At 49.0% G+C, this 17,792-nt stretch overlaps 1 protein-coding gene across 1 annotated transcript in view; it reads left to right on the top strand.

Moving 5' to 3' along the window:
- DCTN1 (dynactin subunit 1) overlaps positions 1-17,792 on the top strand; it is a 133,549-nt gene that overhangs the window by 15,539 nt on the left and 100,218 nt on the right. Inside the window, exons 2-4 of the mRNA XM_018568514.1 lie at positions 3,590-3,841; positions 9,596-9,674; positions 11,023-11,054. Of these exons, the coding sequence (XP_018424016.1) occupies positions 3,590-3,841; positions 9,596-9,674; positions 11,023-11,054 (363 nt within the window). The remainder of the gene's footprint in view (positions 1-3,589; positions 3,842-9,595; positions 9,675-11,022; positions 11,055-17,792) is intronic.

The raw sequence follows: 17,792 nt of genomic DNA, 5'->3' as shown, positions 1-17,792 counted from the left end.
GCCTGGGTCCAGCGAGGGGGCGGGTGCCTGGGTCCATAGAGGGGCGCGCGCCTGGGTCCAGCATCCTTTTCATGATGTTCTTGTGCTCCGTAGTGATTGGCAGATCCATAGGAGATTGTACAATGTAACATATGTGGCTTTTGACTCTCCGACAACCGTGTTTGTAGGTCGGCCCGTATCCAGCCCGCCGCTACACCGATGTGGGTGGATCTAAAGCTGGACACACACGATACAATGTCTATAAATCTCCCCCTACGTCTACAGACAGGATATAGTAGCCCCCTCCCTGATGAAACATTCCATTTGTATCAATTCTGCCTGAGCGTTCTGTCTGCCAGTGCCCAGTGTCCCGACCCGCGCCGGCCCTTTGCAGCCCCATAGAATGCTATTAGACCGGCCCATGGGGCACCGCCAATGGAAGTCTACGGGGCTGCAATGAGCAGGCGTGGCCAGGACGCTGGATGTAAACAAACACCGGAGGCTGTTGGATGGAGGTGCGTATGCATTTGGTGAGGGGAGGGTTAGGTTGGGTCAGGGGAAGGAAGCAAAAAGAATAAGTGCACCTTAAAGTGGACCTCCCCCAGGGATCAGCCCGCACTCTCCATATACATACTCGCCTCACCATTGTGCCCTCCTCCTGTATTTGTTTACATCCCACCAGCACATGTCAAAGTCTGCTGGCCGTGTCTGTGCAGTAGCCTCCCTTAGGGTAGCACAGGGCCAGGCACAGATGCTGACGGCGGGCACTATTGTGGGGTAAGTATGCATCCACGGAGGGGCAGGGGTAAAAAGGAGAAGTCTCACCTTTTTTTGTATTTCTCACAGCTCGCTCACCTAACTCTCGCAGTGTGTGTTCATTTTTATCTCGTGCTTCTGTGTGATGTAGAAGCTGAGGTACAGACTTTGACAGCTCGCTGCTCTCCATTCCTGACCACGATCTGCAAAGGAGACAACTCTTCATTGACCGCGCTTATCTCGCTTTCTCCGCACTTTCCCACTGCAGGGGTGTGGAATTCCTATCGCCCGATGCCCGGGACATCTAGTTTCGGGCGCCGGGCGAGTAGTTTTTTTTTTTTTTTTACATTTTAGCCCTACTTCAGACCATCAGAGCTAAATGTTCAGCAGGGAGCCGCCGTTCATTTTTATACAAGCGATCTCATCAGATCACTTGTATCAATCGAGCAGCGGCGACCGTGTCTCCCCCCACCCCTGTGGTTTTTCGGGGTCCCCCGCTCCTCTGGGGACCCGTGACTACGGCACATGAGCTCACCATAGAGCCTGTAGAGCAGACAAGAACGTCCACTCTGTGATCGCTGAGACCGGAGCTTTGTCATCACAGCGCCACCTGCCTCAGCTGTCGGGAACTGCACAGAACATCTGTTCTGCGTTGGAGGGCAGGTTCCATAAAGAGAACCTATCACATAGGGGCTTGTAAGCCTCTATGTGATAGGAATAAAATTAAGTGTTCGGCGGGGTGGGGGCAGAAAGTAAAAAATAAAAATTTGAAACAAAAGTAAAAAATTTAATTAAAAAAAAACCCCAACCCCGCTGCCCCCCGCCAGCTGCATGCAAATAAGCGTGCGTGTAGGACATTGTGCTTTTGGGCGCTGCCGCCATTTTATTGTGAGCATTTTGGATACTTTTTTCAGTTGTGAGACACCATTTGCTGGGACTGTATATGTTCATCTATATATTCCTTTTTTTTGTTTTGTATGTATATTTTTTTTCTGCACAATTCACTTTTTTTTTTTTTTAATGTGACACTCAAACTTGTGTTAGAATACCCCTTGTGTATGTAAACCTATGAGAGACAGTCATCGGGTAATCGTTTTTGTTTTCATACGTTTTGCACTGCTTGGTTGTATTTTCTGGATATGCTTCTAGTTTGTCTGAGTTCATTACGGACACATTTGTTGTTTTTGAAGATTCACATCGGGACACAAACAAAGCGCAGCAAATTATCCTTTACCAGTCCATTGTGGTAGCCAGGCAGCCGAACTCTCTTACACCCACAATGTGCATTAAAGGGTAAGTTCACTTTCCCAGGTAATATGGGATAATGGAATTACCCGATGAAATCTGGCCCGGTCTCCCCCCCCCCGCTATGCTTACCTTCGGCGAACACTGCCTCCCTTCCGCCAGTACCGGTGTACTATCTGTACCCCGTACTGCTGTCCAGCGCAGTCCTGCCCTATGCATTATGAATTTTGCTCGCACATTGCAAGCACTCGTTGGTCAGGTGACCATGCTGACCAGTGATTAGCGCTATTTAGCACAGTCAAATATGTTTTGATGCACTGATATTAGTATCAGTGCCGATACCGAGTATTTGGGCGAGTACTTGCACTCACCCAATACTGGAACTCGCAGCCAGAGGAAAATTTCCTCTGACCGGCAGTTCCGTAGGGGAACATGGAGACAGCTTCCTGTGCAATCAGGAAGCCGTGCAGCAAGTAATGACCCGCCTCCTGGTTTCCTGATTGGTCGGGAAGCCGGCTCCTTTCTGATTGGCTGGAAAGCCGGCTTCCCGGCCAATCAGCATCGAGCCGGCTCCTGGTCAATCCGGTCATTACTCGCTGCCCGGCTTGCTGATTGGCCGGGAAGCCGGCTCGATGCTGATTGGCTGGGAAGCTGGTTTCCCAGGCTGTGCTTTATAATCACACTGAAATCCCAGGGTTGCCACACTGCTACGACTCTGCGACCGTTACTTTTCCGACACGGGGACTGCTTCCAACACCAATCCGTCCGCTCGCGTCAAAAACACAGCAAGTCCTTGTTTACTCGCCGCCCAGCTTCCTGGCCAATCAGGAAGCCGGGTGGCGAGTCATTAAATCTTAAATTGGGCAGGAAGCCGGCTCCATACTCCCTCGCGGCACTGCCGGTCAGAGCTAACATCCCTCTGACTGGAAGTTCCGGTATTGGAGGTAAGTAAGAGCATTTGGCCGAGGACGAGTACTCGCCCAAATACTCAGTGTCAGTATAGATACTAGTATCGGTGCATCCCTACTGTACTTGTTCTTCTGTATTGAAAGGCAGGGGAGTGATGTCTCCATAAAGAGAACCTGTCACCTCTAAACACTATCACATAGGGGCCCTGTTTGATAGCAATAAAGTTAAGTGAAAAAAAATGATATAAAAGTTAAAACCAACCCTGCCGCTCCCTCCATCTGCACGTGAATAAACGCGCGCTTAGGGCTGTGTGTGTGTGTGCCCCCTATTCCTCTGTGTGACATATTGTGGCAGCGCTCTCTAACATGCACAATGTGCATTTAAAGGGTTGGCTTTCGCAAGTCACTTGGGAAAATGGAATTACCTGGTAAAATCTGGCCCCTTGTGTTTATTTGCAGGATTACTAGGTGAAGAAAAAAAGGCCCAGTAAGCTGCAATATATAAAATGTTTGTTCTTGGCTTTAGATACAGTTTTTAGAAATAGGAGGGTAAATATGGGTAAACCCCGGGGGGCAGTTATCACAGCTCGAACAAGTATTCAGATCCTTGCTTTGAGCCCAGCCATGACAGGTCCTCTTTAATGCGAAGATACTCCAGGTCTGCACAGCAGTGGTCATGAATTGTGTTGTGTCCTTTTCAGCAGACGCCGAGCTCCAACTCCAGGATGAGCGTGGAAGCCACGGGGAAGCCCTTAAAAGTGGGCACCCGGGTGGAGGTGATCGGGAAGGGCCACCGAGGAACTGTCGCCTTTGTAGGGGCCACCTTGTTCGCCACCGGAAAATGGGTCGGCGTTATTCTGGACGACTCCAAAGGCAAGAATGATGGCACGGTGCAGGGCAGGAAGTACTTCACCTGCGAGGAGAATCATGGCATATTCGTGCGCCAGTCACAGGTAAGAGCAATCGCTTTCAGAAGGAGGCTAAAACTGCTGCACTCCTTGTCCATTCAGCACAGCATGGTTCATAGGATTGAAAAGAGAGGCACCTTACTCACTAATCAATGAAAGTATATTTAGAGCCAAAACCTTTCTTTTTCATTTTAGAGTATTTATTATAGGAATTTACATTGTGCTTTACATAGTCCCTGCCCTCAAGGAGCTTACAATCTCAGGTCCCTATCTCGCATGCATACATACACATATTAGAACCAATTAACCTACCAGCGTGTCTTTGGAGTGTGGGAGGAAACCCACACAAGCACAGGGTGAACATGCAAACTCCATGCAGATAGTGTCCTGTCCAGAGCTGCAAGGCAGAAGTGCTAACCACAAAGCTGCTGTGAAGGGAAGGGTTAAATCAGGAGCCAGGATGCTAATGCTTCTTAAAAACTACAACTGGCGCCCAACTTTTGAGGTTTTTTCTCTTGCTGTTGTCAGTGGAGCTGCTAGATACAAATCTGGCTGGCTCCTGGATTGGACAGACTGACTCCTGAATTCCAAAATGATTTGTTCACCCCTTGGAATCCCACTGTCCACTTTGTTTTTGCTATCTGTGTCTCATTAGGGAGATTTCCCTTCACTTCTTGTCCTGTAGACTCAGCAGGATGTGAATGGAAAGATCTCCTATGTGAGGGAAATCCCCTTTTAGATAAGTGTCCCCTTTGAAAGATTTTCCCGCTATTCCTGTTCTAGTGGCAAATCATTGGTGGCCCCATTACACTTGTAGTCATTGAGAGAGTTGGTGGAGATGGGCCTCATTACAATGGTGCTCATTGGAAGAGGTAGGTGGAGAAGGGCCCCCATTACACTGGTAGTCATTGGGAGAGTTGGCGGAGAAGGGCCCCCATTACTCTGGTAGTCATTGGGAGAGTTGGCGGAGAAGGGCCCCCATTACTCTGGTAGTCATTGGGAGAGTTGGCGGAGAAGGGCCCCCATTACTCTGGTAGTCATTGGGAGAGTTGGCGGAGAAGGGCCCCCATTACTCTGGTAGTCATTGGGAGAGTTGGCGGAGAAGGGCCCCCATTACTCTGGTAGTCATTGGGAGAGTTGGCGGAGAAGGGCCCCCATTACTCTGGTAGTCATTGGGAGAGTTGGCGGAGAAGGGCCCCCATTACTCTGGTAGTCATTGGGAGAGTTGGCGGAGAAGGGCCCCCATTACTCTGGTAGTCATTGGGAGAGTTGGCGGAGAAGGGCCCCCATTACTCTGGTAGTCATTGGGAGAGTTGGCGGAGAAGGGCCCCCATTACTCTGGTAGTCATTGGGAGAGTTGGCGGAGAAGGGCCCCCATTACTCTGGTAGTCATTGGGAGAGTTGGCGGAGAAGGGCCCCCATTACTCTGGTAGTCATTGGGAGAGTTGGCGGAGAAGGGCCCCCATTACTCTGGTAGTCATTGGGAGAGTTGGCGGAGAAGGGCCCCCATTACTCTGGTAGTCATTGGGAGAGTTGGCGGAGAAGGGCCCCCATTACTCTGGTAGTCATTGGGAGAGTTGGCGGAGAAGGGCCCCCATTACTCTGGTAGTCATTGGGAGAGTTGGCGGAGAAGGGCCCCCATTACTCTGGTAGTCATTGGGAGAGTTGGCGGAGAAGGGCCCCCATTACTCTGGTAGTCATTGGGAGAGTTGGCGGAGAAGGGCCCCCATTACTCTGGTAGTCATTGGGAGAGTTGGCGGAGAAGGGCCCCCATTACTCTGGTAGTCATTGGGAGAGTTGGCGGAGAAGGGCCCCCATTACTCTGGTAGTCATTGGGAGAGTTGGCGGAGAAGGGCCCCCATTACTCTGGTAGTCATTGGGAGAGTTGGCGGAGAAGGGCCCCCATTACTCTGGTAGTCATTGGGAGAGTTGGCGGAGAAGGGCCCCCATTACTCTGGTAGTCATTGGGAGAGTTGGCGGAGAAGGGCCCCCATTACTCTGGTAGTCATTGGGAGAGTTGGCGGAGAAGGGCCCCCATTACTCTGGTAGTCATTGGGAGAGTTGGCGGAGAAGGGCCCCCATTACTCTGGTAGTCATTGGGAGAGTTGGCGGAGAAGGGCCCCCATTACTCTGGTAGTCATTGGGAGAGTTGGCGGAGAAGGGCCCCCATTACTCTGGTAGTCATTGGGAGAGTTGGCGGAGAAGGGCCCCCATTACTCTGGTAGTCATTGGGAGAGTTGGCGGAGAAGGGCCCCCATTACACTGGTGGTCATTGGGAGACTAGGTGGAGAAGGGCCCCCATTACACTGGTGGTCATTGGGAGACTAGGTGGAGAAGGGCCCCCATTACACTGGTGGTCATTGGAGATTATACAGAGCTCACAGGCTTTTCCCGGCTCTCTTATAATGCACAATGACCAGTCATGTAACATCCACATAGTAGTTGCCGCGCTTCTCTCCTTTCATTGTCACAGTTCTCGGTGGGCGTATCCCTTTGTGAAGATCTCCCACAATCGCCCCACCCCCATCAAGTGACTTGGATATACTGCAGATCAGTGGTAATCAAACTTTGGCCATCCAGCTGTAGTGAAACTACAAATCTCATTGCAAGACTCTTGCATAACTCCCAGAAGTAGATACATGATGGGGTTTGTAGTTTGATCATCAGCTGAAGATTGGTTACCCCTGGTGAGGATTCCATTGTGAGCATGCTGATGATGAAAGTGGTGGATGTCTATGTGGGCAATGACAACATACAGAGATCCCCCTGTCACAAAAGTCCCATGGAATCATGGGATATGAAGTCCAGTGAGCCGCGTGGTGGTGACATGGGGCAGCTCGCCGCTTTACTCTGACGTCACAGGTTATAAAATGTCTGTAGAATTAGAAAAGTACATGTCTGCTGGGAGTAGGGGGAGGTTTTATAACATGGAGCCCGGAGAGGGTGACGCAGACCATGCCTTCAGTTATTGGTTACCATGCTTAAAGAGAACCAGTCATGATTGAGCATGTGTGAATCTGAATAATTAGGCTTAAACTGTATCTAAAGCTAAGCGCAAAATAAGTGTGTTTCAGCTCCCCCGTCCTTTGATGTGATGGCTGCATTAGTTTTCTAGGCCTTTTCACCTTGTGGCACCCTTCCTGTCCTAGGGTGATAACACTCACTCACTAGGGGGCAGAAGAATATTGAAGGTTTTGCTTCCCTTCACACACAGGCCCATGAGACGGTCAAACATAAATCACCGGTGTTTTCTCACGCCCAAGGGTCCTTCGAGTGTAAATTGCTGGCACATTTCCATAACCATGCGCCTATGTTCATGAGGTCTGAATCGGTCCCGGTGTTCTATCGAATTCTCCAACGCGTCGAGACCTCCAACTCCCGTCAGTGCGCCCGCGCAGCCACCCAAGTGAAGTATCAAGCTCTACAATATGCAGCAGTGCGCCTGCGCGCGCAGCCGATGTCACGAGCACCAATTGGGAGTTGGAGAACTCTGCGAATTTAAGAGCCGCACGCACGGCAACTGGAGAAGTCAACGAGGATCGCAAACGCTGCGACGGCTGGCGCACGCACTCAAGCGGCATCTCTTGGAAATCTACAACGGACATGACGTCACGAGTTGGAAGATCTGGACGAGTTGGCCACCTCGACAGAACACCGGCATATAACTAAAAACTGACTCCCCCTGTCAGGGTTATAAGGTTTGATCCAACAGTGTTTTTATGGACAGCTTGGCTATCACAGGAAGTGGAAGAACAGATCTCCTGGCAGGATCAATAGGTAATATTACTGTTACAGGCCGGGCTTAGAATAATAAAAACTCCCCTTTTCATTGCCTATAGTTCCACTTTTAGGCCCCATTCACATTGAGCGATTCGCAAATTGCGCGTTTGTCACACGATTTGCATTTTGCGTGATATCGCGCAAATGCTTGCATTGAGCAAGCTAGAATCGCGGCAAAATCCGCTCCAAAAAGGGTCCTGCTGTAGTGTGGCACGACCCGCGACAGCGACGGACAGAGCCCCTATTGGATTGCATTGGAGAGCGATATCGCGCGGTAAATAGCCACGATATCGCGGGAATTACCGCGTGATAAATCGCTCAGTGTGAACGGGGCCTAAATGGTTTAGTAGCATTGTATGAACTGGCTTCATGCTTATACAGGAAGTATAGCATACAGAAGGTGCTTAGAGGGGCATTATGGGTACGTAGAGGACCAATGAGCTGCTGGAAGAGTGACATCAGATGGAGCTAGAAGATGCATGTGACTGGCTGCCAGCTGACATCACTGACTTGGGTCACTCGATTCACAAGATGGATGTTCTTTAAAGCTGAACTCTGGGGTGAGCAGATCTCTAAATCAGGGGTGGGCAACTCCGGCCCTCCAGTTGTTGTGGAACTACAAGTCCCCTGAGGCATTGCAAGACTGAGTTACTGGCATGACTCCCAGAGGCAGAAGTACGTTGGGATTTGTAGTTAAAAAAACAGCTGGAGGGGCGGAGTTGGCCACCCCTGGTCTAAATACAACAGTCATGTGTGTTCTTCTTGAATCTTGCTGATCTTTGTCTATCTCTTCCAGATCTGTGCAGTCATCCAGTGTGAGGCTTGGAGCTTCCTGCAATAAAGACTGGTCACTGCTGCACTCTCTCCTTGTGCAGGGTGACTGGTCTTGTCTCCACCCCCTCCTATAATAAAGCCCGGTCACTGCTGCCCTTCTTGTGCAGGGTGACTGGTCTTGTCTCCGCCCCCTCCTGTAATAAGGACCTCTCACTGCTGCCCTTCTTGTGCAGGGTGACTGGTCTTGTCTCCGCCCCCTCCTGTAATAAGGACCTCTCACTGCTGCCCTTCTTGTGCAGGGTGACTGGTCTTGTCTCCGCCCCCCTCCTTTTGAGGAATATAATGTATGAAAGTTTGCATGCCCGGAGTTCAGCTTTATTAATTGAATTCCTTCAGTCAAGTAATAGCGCAGGTTGGCGGTTAGTTGGGGAACTGGGAGACTCCTTTTGATCAAATAGCTTGCTGGTTGTGGGATCTTCAGTGTTTCAGATCACAGAGAGTTAATGCGATGAGTACACAGGACGCAGCAGTCATGTAAATATCCCTCTGTGGTCTATTGTGTGGCTGTACTGGGGCAGTCATCCTGACCTCGCTATTCTGATTGTACCAGGACGGCGGTATGGGCTTTGTATTCTGTCGCTGGAGATTTTCAGGATCCTATTGTTACCTCTCTGTGACCTGGAGCTGGAAATACACATCACATGTGTCAGCAGAGTACATTGATGTAGATGATTTGGAAATGTAATGCCTAGCCCAGTGGTTGTCATCTTACAAGGTATAGGGGACCTCAGATGTGGCCCCTGAAATCACCAATGAAACTTAAGTTTCATCATAAGTAATGCTACAGAAGGCTGACGGAGACTACAGACATATTTAGAGATAATGACAACCAGAAATGATGTACCTGCTGCAGGTTTGGTTGCAGGCTGGGGGGCGCGCTGTGTCAGGCGCGCAGAGGCTGGGGGGCGCGCTGTGGCAGGCGCGGAGAGGCTGGGGACCGGATGCATCATACTAGTACAGATCACTGCGTTTATCCCTTTATTAGCCAATGATCCCACTACTAATGACTGAGATTTGTTGCATGGCCCTTGGACCCCGCAGGTTGGGCACCAGGGCCTTAGCCACTGTGAAGCCATATAAAATATTCCATAAACAATGTTCAGAGATGTGAACGCTTCTTCACATGGGAGGGGATGGTTCAGTAGAGGATATCGCTGATGTGATTCCCCTTTTCTTCTATTGCAGATCCAGGTTGTGGAGGATGGAGCTGACACCACGTCTCCAGAGACCCCAGAACCAGCTGCTTCAAAGGTTCTGAAGAGAGGTATGACCACAGCTGACTGACCACATCACTTTGTATGTGCAGCTTGTATGGAAAATTGTTTGATTTGGTCGCAGAGTCAACCCGCACAAAACTGGTATATGACCCAATGCTAGATGCTGGAGCAGGGGTACGCCACCTTGCCATTCCAGCTGTGCGAAACTAAAAATCCCGTCATGCCCGTGGCTGTCTTGCAATTCTTCATGCAACTTGGAGTTCCACAAAGCTGGCGTGCCAAGCTGGCCACAGAATTCCACATGCTGGCGTGCGCTGTGGTTGCCTACCCCTGTGCCAGAGAGTTAAAACAACTCCTGCCAACATCTATCTTTCTAGTTCTCCTCCATATGCATATTAAAAGAGAAACAAAAAATAATTCTCATGATGGCTTCAGCAATTGTGCAGACCTGGGACCTCGCACACAGAGTCATATAGGCACAAAGTGACAAGACGTACACTGTACGTCTCCCGTCACGAAGGGGTTAATCAGGAATGGACAACTCCGGAACCCTCCAGCTGTTGTGGAGCTACAAGTCCCATGAGGCATTGCAAGACTGACAGTCACAGGCATGGCTCCCAGAGGCATGCTGGGATTTGTAGTTAAAGCACACTTGGAAAGTCAAAGTTTTATGAAACCTAGACATAATCTGACATTATTAGGATAGCAATGAAATAACTAATCTACTCTACACGGCCTGGATCGGTGGGTGCCGCAGCATCAGCAGGACACCAGCTCCTCCCCAGGCCGAGCAGACTGGAGCAAAGCTGTCCATCAAGGTATCCGATCCATCCCGCTGGCGTTTCTGCTTGTGGTGTAAGCATCTAAGGGAAATCGAGCCCCCATAGAAAGCCATAAGTAGACACGGCTTACTTGTTGGAGGACGGGGAGCATGTGCACTGCGGTGGCAATGTGGCAGAGGTTTGACGAGCCTGCAGATTTTTGCCACGGAGAACAAGGAAGTTAGAGTAACCGACATCCCTATTATTGTATCACGTCCCTATTATTGTATCGCGTATCTGTGCCCTTTATTTCTGAGGGGGTGGAGGTTTACAACCATTTTAGGGTATGAGCGGTAGTTACTTGAATTCTCCAGCATGCTCCAACAATTGGGTATACGGACCTTTTTTTTATTGATATCCAATATTTGTTCTATTTTTTCCCTACATTTTTTTTTATTTTTTTTTATTATTTTACGTTTTTATATTCCTTTTATTATTTTAAATCGTGTTAATTTGCAGCAGTGTGACGCCTGATCATTAATACAAATAGGTTTGGCTTTAGACTTGGCTGAGAGCTGCTTTCTGTGGAGGTTTAGGATTTGATTCATTAGTTTTTTGCTTTTGTCTCTTGCAGAGTCAACAGACGCCCCGAAAACCAGTAAATTGGTGAGTGCCTTGATGCTGCACCATTCAGTGTGTGGTTACGTCTCCGCACCATACGGTATGCCGTTCCTCCACCGCATTGTTTTGTTTACCAGCTGTAACCGAAGAGTTATATAGGAAAAGTGGCAATGAAGATCCATTCTCAGGGCTTCCTCTGGTCTGTTGTAAGACATTCTCCAACTATAATGGGGTATTTTCCAATGGGAAATGATGATGATAGTGGTGGGTACAATTCCAGTGTACATGTCCTCCAGCCTACTCATAGGAGGACTATACCTGCTGGTAGTAAAAGAGTGAGCGTAGCACTGTAAAGACTTTACCTGTATGTTTGAAATTACAACAAGTACACCTTTTAGAAATGTTTAGTAATGACTATCTACAATCAAATACTTCTGTATTCGGCTTTTTATTCTTTGCATACCTTATTTTTCTGGCAGTGGCCATTTTTGTTAAGGGCAGATTAATCCATCTCCATTTACTTCCTGGATTTCTGGCACGTATGACTAGGACATGTGACCGCGCACACCATCTCATGGGAGGGAAACGCCTTTCCCTGAGATCTCGTGAGCTTTCCCAGCAATGCTCTGTTGGTGTAACGTTCCCAGGATGCAACGCTCGGGCACAGATTACATCACTAATGCCCAAGAGGACCAGGAAGTAGATAAAAAAGAAACTCTGAGTAAAAAAAAAAAAATATGTTTTTTTCAAATGAATGTACGAAGATTTCATATCGGCGTGCAGAGCTGCATGTTGATGAGATTTTTTAGTGAAAGGGGGTAAAGGTCCTCAATAACATAGAAGGTGTTTACATGTCTCATTCCATTTCCCAAAAATAAGAGAATTGTTCCTCATTTCAGGCTGGTGGGCGGTGCCATGCAAATGATTCCTCTATGCCCCATCAGCCAGAAGGGTATAGTTCAGACATAGCCTGATATTTCTTTACATGGAGACAGCGGAGGTCCTTCTAACAATACATGACGTGTATACGGTGGTTAAGGGATAAGATTGTACAATAGCCATGGCTGTCGGGTGGTGTTTGCACCGTTTTCATTACACCTTTTTTTGCTGCTATAGAGAATGTGTGTCGCATTCACTTCAGTTATGCCCGTCTCTTATGATTTCGGTACGTGGACATTTCCCCATGTTTTATTCGTTTTAAGTGTTACAAGTACAGAAAGGTACCTGTTGATCTGGCAGACGTGAGCTGTTCAACTTCCTGTTTGGGTTGACCACAGAGTGCATCTGCTGCACTGAAATGCCAACCAGTATTGCCCCTGGTGGAGGGAACCCCCTTTAAGATGTTTCCAGACCCGGGAACTCAGCACAGGGATGATGGGACCTCTCATTGTGGGCTCAGCAGATGTGCAGACCTGGGATCTCAGTGCAGGGATAGTGGGGACCCCTCATAATGGGCTCAGCAGATGTGCAGACCTGGGATCTCAGTGCAGGGATAATGGGGACCCCTCATAATGGACACAGCAGATATATAGACCTGGGATCTCAGTGCAGGGATAGTGGGGACCCCTCATAATGGGCTCAGCAGATGTGCAGACCTGGGATCTCAGTGCAGGGATAATGGGGACCCCTCATAATGGACACAGCAGATATATAGACCTGGGATCTCAGTGCAGGGATAGTGGGGACCCCTCATAATGGGCTCAGCAGATGTGCAGACCTGGGATCTCAGTGCAGGGATAATGGGGACCCCTCATAATGGACACAGCAGATATATAGACCTGGGATCTCAGTGCAGGGATAGTGGGGACCCCTCATAATGGGCTCAGCAGATGTGCAGACCTGGGATCTCAGTGCAGGGATAATGGGGACCCCTCATAATGGACACAGCAGATATATAGACCTGGGATCTCAGTGCAGGGATAGTGGGGACCCCTCATAATGGGCTCAGCAGATGTGCAGACCTGGGATCTCAGTGCAGGGATAATGGGGACCCCTCATAATGGACACAGCAGATATATAGACCTGGGATCTCAGTGCAGGGATAGTGGGGACCCCTCATAATGGGCTCAGCAGATGTGCAGACCTGGGATCTCAGTGCAGGGATAATGGGGACCCCTCATAATGGACACAGCAGATATATAGACCTGGGATCTCAGTGCAGGGATAGTGGGGACCCCTCATAATGGGCTCAGCAGATGTGCAGACCTGGGATCTCAGTGCAGGGATAATGGGGACCCCTCATAATGGACACAGCAGATATATAGACCTGGGATCTCAGTGCAGGGATAGTGGGGACCCCTCATAATGGGCTCAGCAGATGTGCAGACCTGGGATCTCAGTGCAGGGATAATGGGGACCCCTCATAATGGACACAGCAGATATATAGACCTGGGATCTCAGTGCAGGGATAGTGGGGACCCCTCATAATGGGCTCAGCAGATGTGCAGACCTGGGATCTCAGTGCAGGGATAATGGGGACCCCTCATAATGGACACAGCAGATATATAGACCTGGGATCTCAGTGCAGGGATAGTGGGGACCCCTCATAATGGGCTCAGCAGATGTGCAGACCTGGGATCTCAGTGCAGGGATAATGGGGACCCCTCATAATGGACACAGCAGATATATAGACCTGGGATCTCAGTGCAGGGATAGTGGGGACCCCTCATAATGGGCTCAGCAGATGTGCAGACCTGGGATCTCAGTGCAGGGATAATGGGGACCCCTCATAATGGACACAGCAGATATATAGACCTGGGATCTCAGTGCAGGGATAGTGGGGACCCCTCATAATGGGCTCAGCAGATGTGCAGACCTGGGATCTCAGTGCAGGGATAATGGGGACCCCTCATAATGGACACAGCAGATATATAGACCTGGGATCTCAGTGCAGGGATAGTGGGGACCCCTCATAATGGGCTCAGCAGATGTGCAGACCTGGGATCTCAGTGCAGGGATAATGGGGACCCCTCATAATGGACACAGCAGATATATAGACCTGGGATCTCAGTGCAGGGATAGTGGGGACCCCTCATAATGGGCTCAGCAGATGTGCAGACCTGGGATCTCAGTGCAGGGATAATGGGGACCCCTCATAATGGACACAGCAGATATATAGACCTGGGATCTCAGTGCAGGGATAGTGGGGACCCCTCATAATGGGCTCAGCAGATGTGCAGACCTGGGATCTCAGTGCAGGGATAATGGGGACCCCTCATAATGGACACAGCAGATATATAGACCTGGGATCTCAGTGCAGGGATAGTGGGGACCCCTCATAATGGGCTCAGCAGATGTGCAGACCTGGGATCTCAGTGCAGGGATAATGGGGACCCCTCATAATGGACACAGCAGATATATAGACCTGGGATCTCAGTGCAGGGATAGTGGGGACCCCTCATAATGGGCTCAGCAGATGTGCAGACCTGGGATCTCAGTGCAGGGATAATGGGGACCCCTCATAATGGACACAGCAGATATATAGACCTGGGATCTCAGTGCAGGGATAGTGGGGACCCCTCATAATGGGCTCAGCAGATGTGCAGACCTGGGATCTCAGTGCAGGGATAATGGGGACCCCTCATAATGGACACAGCAGATATATAGACCTGGGATCTCAGTGCAGGGATAGTGGGGACCCCTCATAATGGGCTCAGCAGATGTGCAGACCTGGGATCTCAGTGCAGGGATAATGGGGACCCCTCATAATGGACACAGCAGATATATAGACCTGGGATCTCAGTGCAGGGATAGTGGGGACCCCTCATAATGGGCTCAGCAGATGTGCAGACCTGGGATCTCAGTGCAGGGATAATGGGGACCCCTCATAATGGACACAGCAGATATATAGACCTGGGATCTCAGTGCAGGGATAGTGGGGACCCCTCATAATGGGCTCAGCAGATGTGCAGACCTGGGATCTCAGTGCAGGGATAATGGGGACCCCTCATAATGGACACAGCAGATATACAGACCTGGGATCTCTGTGCAGGGATATTGGGGACCCCTCATAATGGACACAGCAGATATATAGACCTGGGATCTCAGTGCAGGGATAGTGGGGACCCCTCATAATGGGCACAGCAGATATACAGACCTGGGATCTCGGTGCAGGGATAATGGGGACCCCTCATAATGGGCACAGCAGATGGGCAGAGCCCACTGTCAATCAGCCAGCTAGGTGGATCTTGACAGTATTGTCAGGATACGTCTCGGCTACAGCCTGCTCAGTATATAGCGAGAGATAGCCCGCTTTATACTGAGCTTTGGGGTCACGGGAGGAGGTTAGTATATGTCCTCCTGTGACCATAAAGAGAACTTTTGGGATAAAAAGGTTACCCCCGTAGTTCTCTTTTTAAGTGAACAAAAAGTTTCGTTTGACGTTGGGCTTTAAAGGAGGAGGACCAGGAGGATGCAGTTACTGTGACCTTACAGATACGTATATTTGTGTCAGGTCAGTGACTAAAGCCTTGACCCCGGCTGCTCAATGTACCAGCCAGACAACTAACCTCTTCAAAAGTAGATTGACAATGGCTGCCCCCATATGGATTATGTGAAGACAAACATCGGTACCATTGCAGTCCATTCTGAGAATTGGAGTCGCCAGGTTGTCCTACTGACCTTGTGACTCTAAAGATCTGAATGTGACCTTGAGGTGTGGAGGTCCTGGATGAGTTTGAGGCATTCTTGATGAATCGTATCAAATACACTATCGCAAGCATTGTGGATCCAGAATAAGCAAGCCTTTGGGGAGGGGGTGTTTAAACAGAGTCCCGGCGGCAAAAGTCGCCGGGAGTCTGTTTAAACAGCCCCGATGCTGGCGACGTACACTGTATGTCGTCAGTCACGAAGGGGTTAAAAAATATGTATTTTAGCGAAGAGGACCTTGTTATATCTTTTTACAGTATATAGATTTTAGGTAAGAAGCTTTCAAAAATAGAGGAGACGTCTTATGTGTCAGAGCAGCTCATTGTTCTCCTTTGTATCTCTGTATTGTGTGCTTTGTTGTATCGTGTCACAATTGGACTCCGATTAAAAGGATTTTACTGTAAGAACAAAATCCTATTTTTCTGACCTTGTGAAGAATGATATATACTCTCCTGAATCTGTCATCCTGATCCCTTACCGACACTGTTTCTGGGTGCGGGGGACTGCTAATCCAGCGTTGTAGCTTTGACTGTTCCCATCAGTCCACTGGAACTGTGGGCACCGTGCAGACTCTTCTACTCCAATCCTGAGAGGACCCTGTTGCTGGATAGCCAATAGGAAGTGACCACATCACGTAGGCATTGACGTAGACAGCCGCAGAAGAGCCCCACCTCCTGAAAACAAGAAGTGATATAGTGACGGGGAGAATGAAACGTCTCACATGGGATTGATCTATCCCAGGACAAATCCTTGGCATGATGTCATTTGAGAATTCCATTGTTGGATAGTAATAGGGAGCAGCTATAGGTGACGAGTACAAATTATTTTGAAAGTTATTACTATCCTGTTCACTCGGCTCACCTTTTTTCCGAGTTTTATGTAATTATTTACGGTCACTTAGCAGGCCTAAAGACCGTTTTGATGCAAATTGTCCATAGTTTACTGGTTACAAAAAAGAACAACAATTTGGGGCTTTTGGGGTGCCAAAGACTTGCTGTAAACTCCATGTCTAAAAATACATCTGTATTGGTATATAAGTACATGTTAAAAGCTATTTCCTCTTTAAAATTGAACCAATGCATATATCCATCTTATTTTGTTGTGGTCCAGCATAATACAGTGAACACATATGCAACAAAGTGCATGGATAGCATAAGTAATAGACTTAAATGTACAGACTCGACGCGTTTTGCGGTATTGCTTCTTCAAGACAGAGTCCTATAATCCACAAATTGGACAATTACAAAGTGTATAATTCAACAAAACATATGTGTATATATTAACCATTTTTTCAAAACTAACATGGGTTACTGGTGTTTTATCTGTGAAGATCGAGTCCACCCAAAAGTGATATTCCAGGCCGTTCTCCTGCCTTTCATGGCGTTTAATGTCACCCCGCCCACGTTGGGGTGTTCCCACTGCTCCTGTTAGAATCTAGCAAGGAGACCCCTTATTACTGGGAACTGTGCATGTAGACAGTGACGAACGGTGCACACGGAGGAGGGGGGGCAGTGACAAACGGTGCACGCGGAGGAGGGCGGGCAGTGTCTGCACGGATCAAAACACAAAGTTTTGACACGTATTAAAAACTGCCACTTAGTGGATCCTGAACTCACTGTGCGGATGTGTAAGCCCTACAAAGCATCTCCCATGTAACCCCTTCCTGTGTGTGTTGGTCACATGCCATGTGTGCAGCACTGATGCCAGCTTCCACCTCCTGACACTGCCGGCAGTACCAGCAGAGCTCATGCCTGGTCATAGAGTGGAAATAAGGATTTTGTTATTAGATGGGAATATATTCTTCAATAATGAGCTCACATGCGGCCCTAACTCAGGAGTTCCCTAACACACTGCTGCCACCAAACAGAAGCTGAAAGATGCACAATATTCACTAGCTAGTACAATGAGGAGAGGGAGCAGTGGTTACAGTGATGTAGTTTCCCCCATAAGAACGCCCATACATTAGGCTTCAGACAGACCAGATGTGCACAATGGGGCCACAAATCAAAACGGGACCAAGTTCTGTGCACTTGGTCCCCGAAAAGGATTTCACATTTGATTTTGTAGTTTTGGTGATACTTCTCCTTTAATAAGCTTGCCTAATTGCTGCTGTTCCCCCCCCCCCTAGATATACAG

Source organism: Nanorana parkeri, unplaced genomic scaffold (assembly GCF_000935625.1).
Source record: "Nanorana parkeri isolate BGI_ZX_2015 unplaced genomic scaffold, ASM93562v1 scaffold1200, whole genome shotgun sequence".
Taxonomy (NCBI): domain Eukaryota; kingdom Metazoa; phylum Chordata; class Amphibia; order Anura; family Dicroglossidae; genus Nanorana; species Nanorana parkeri.
The sequence above is the reverse complement of the archived record's forward strand: the minus strand, read 5'-3'. Positions and strand labels throughout refer to the sequence as shown.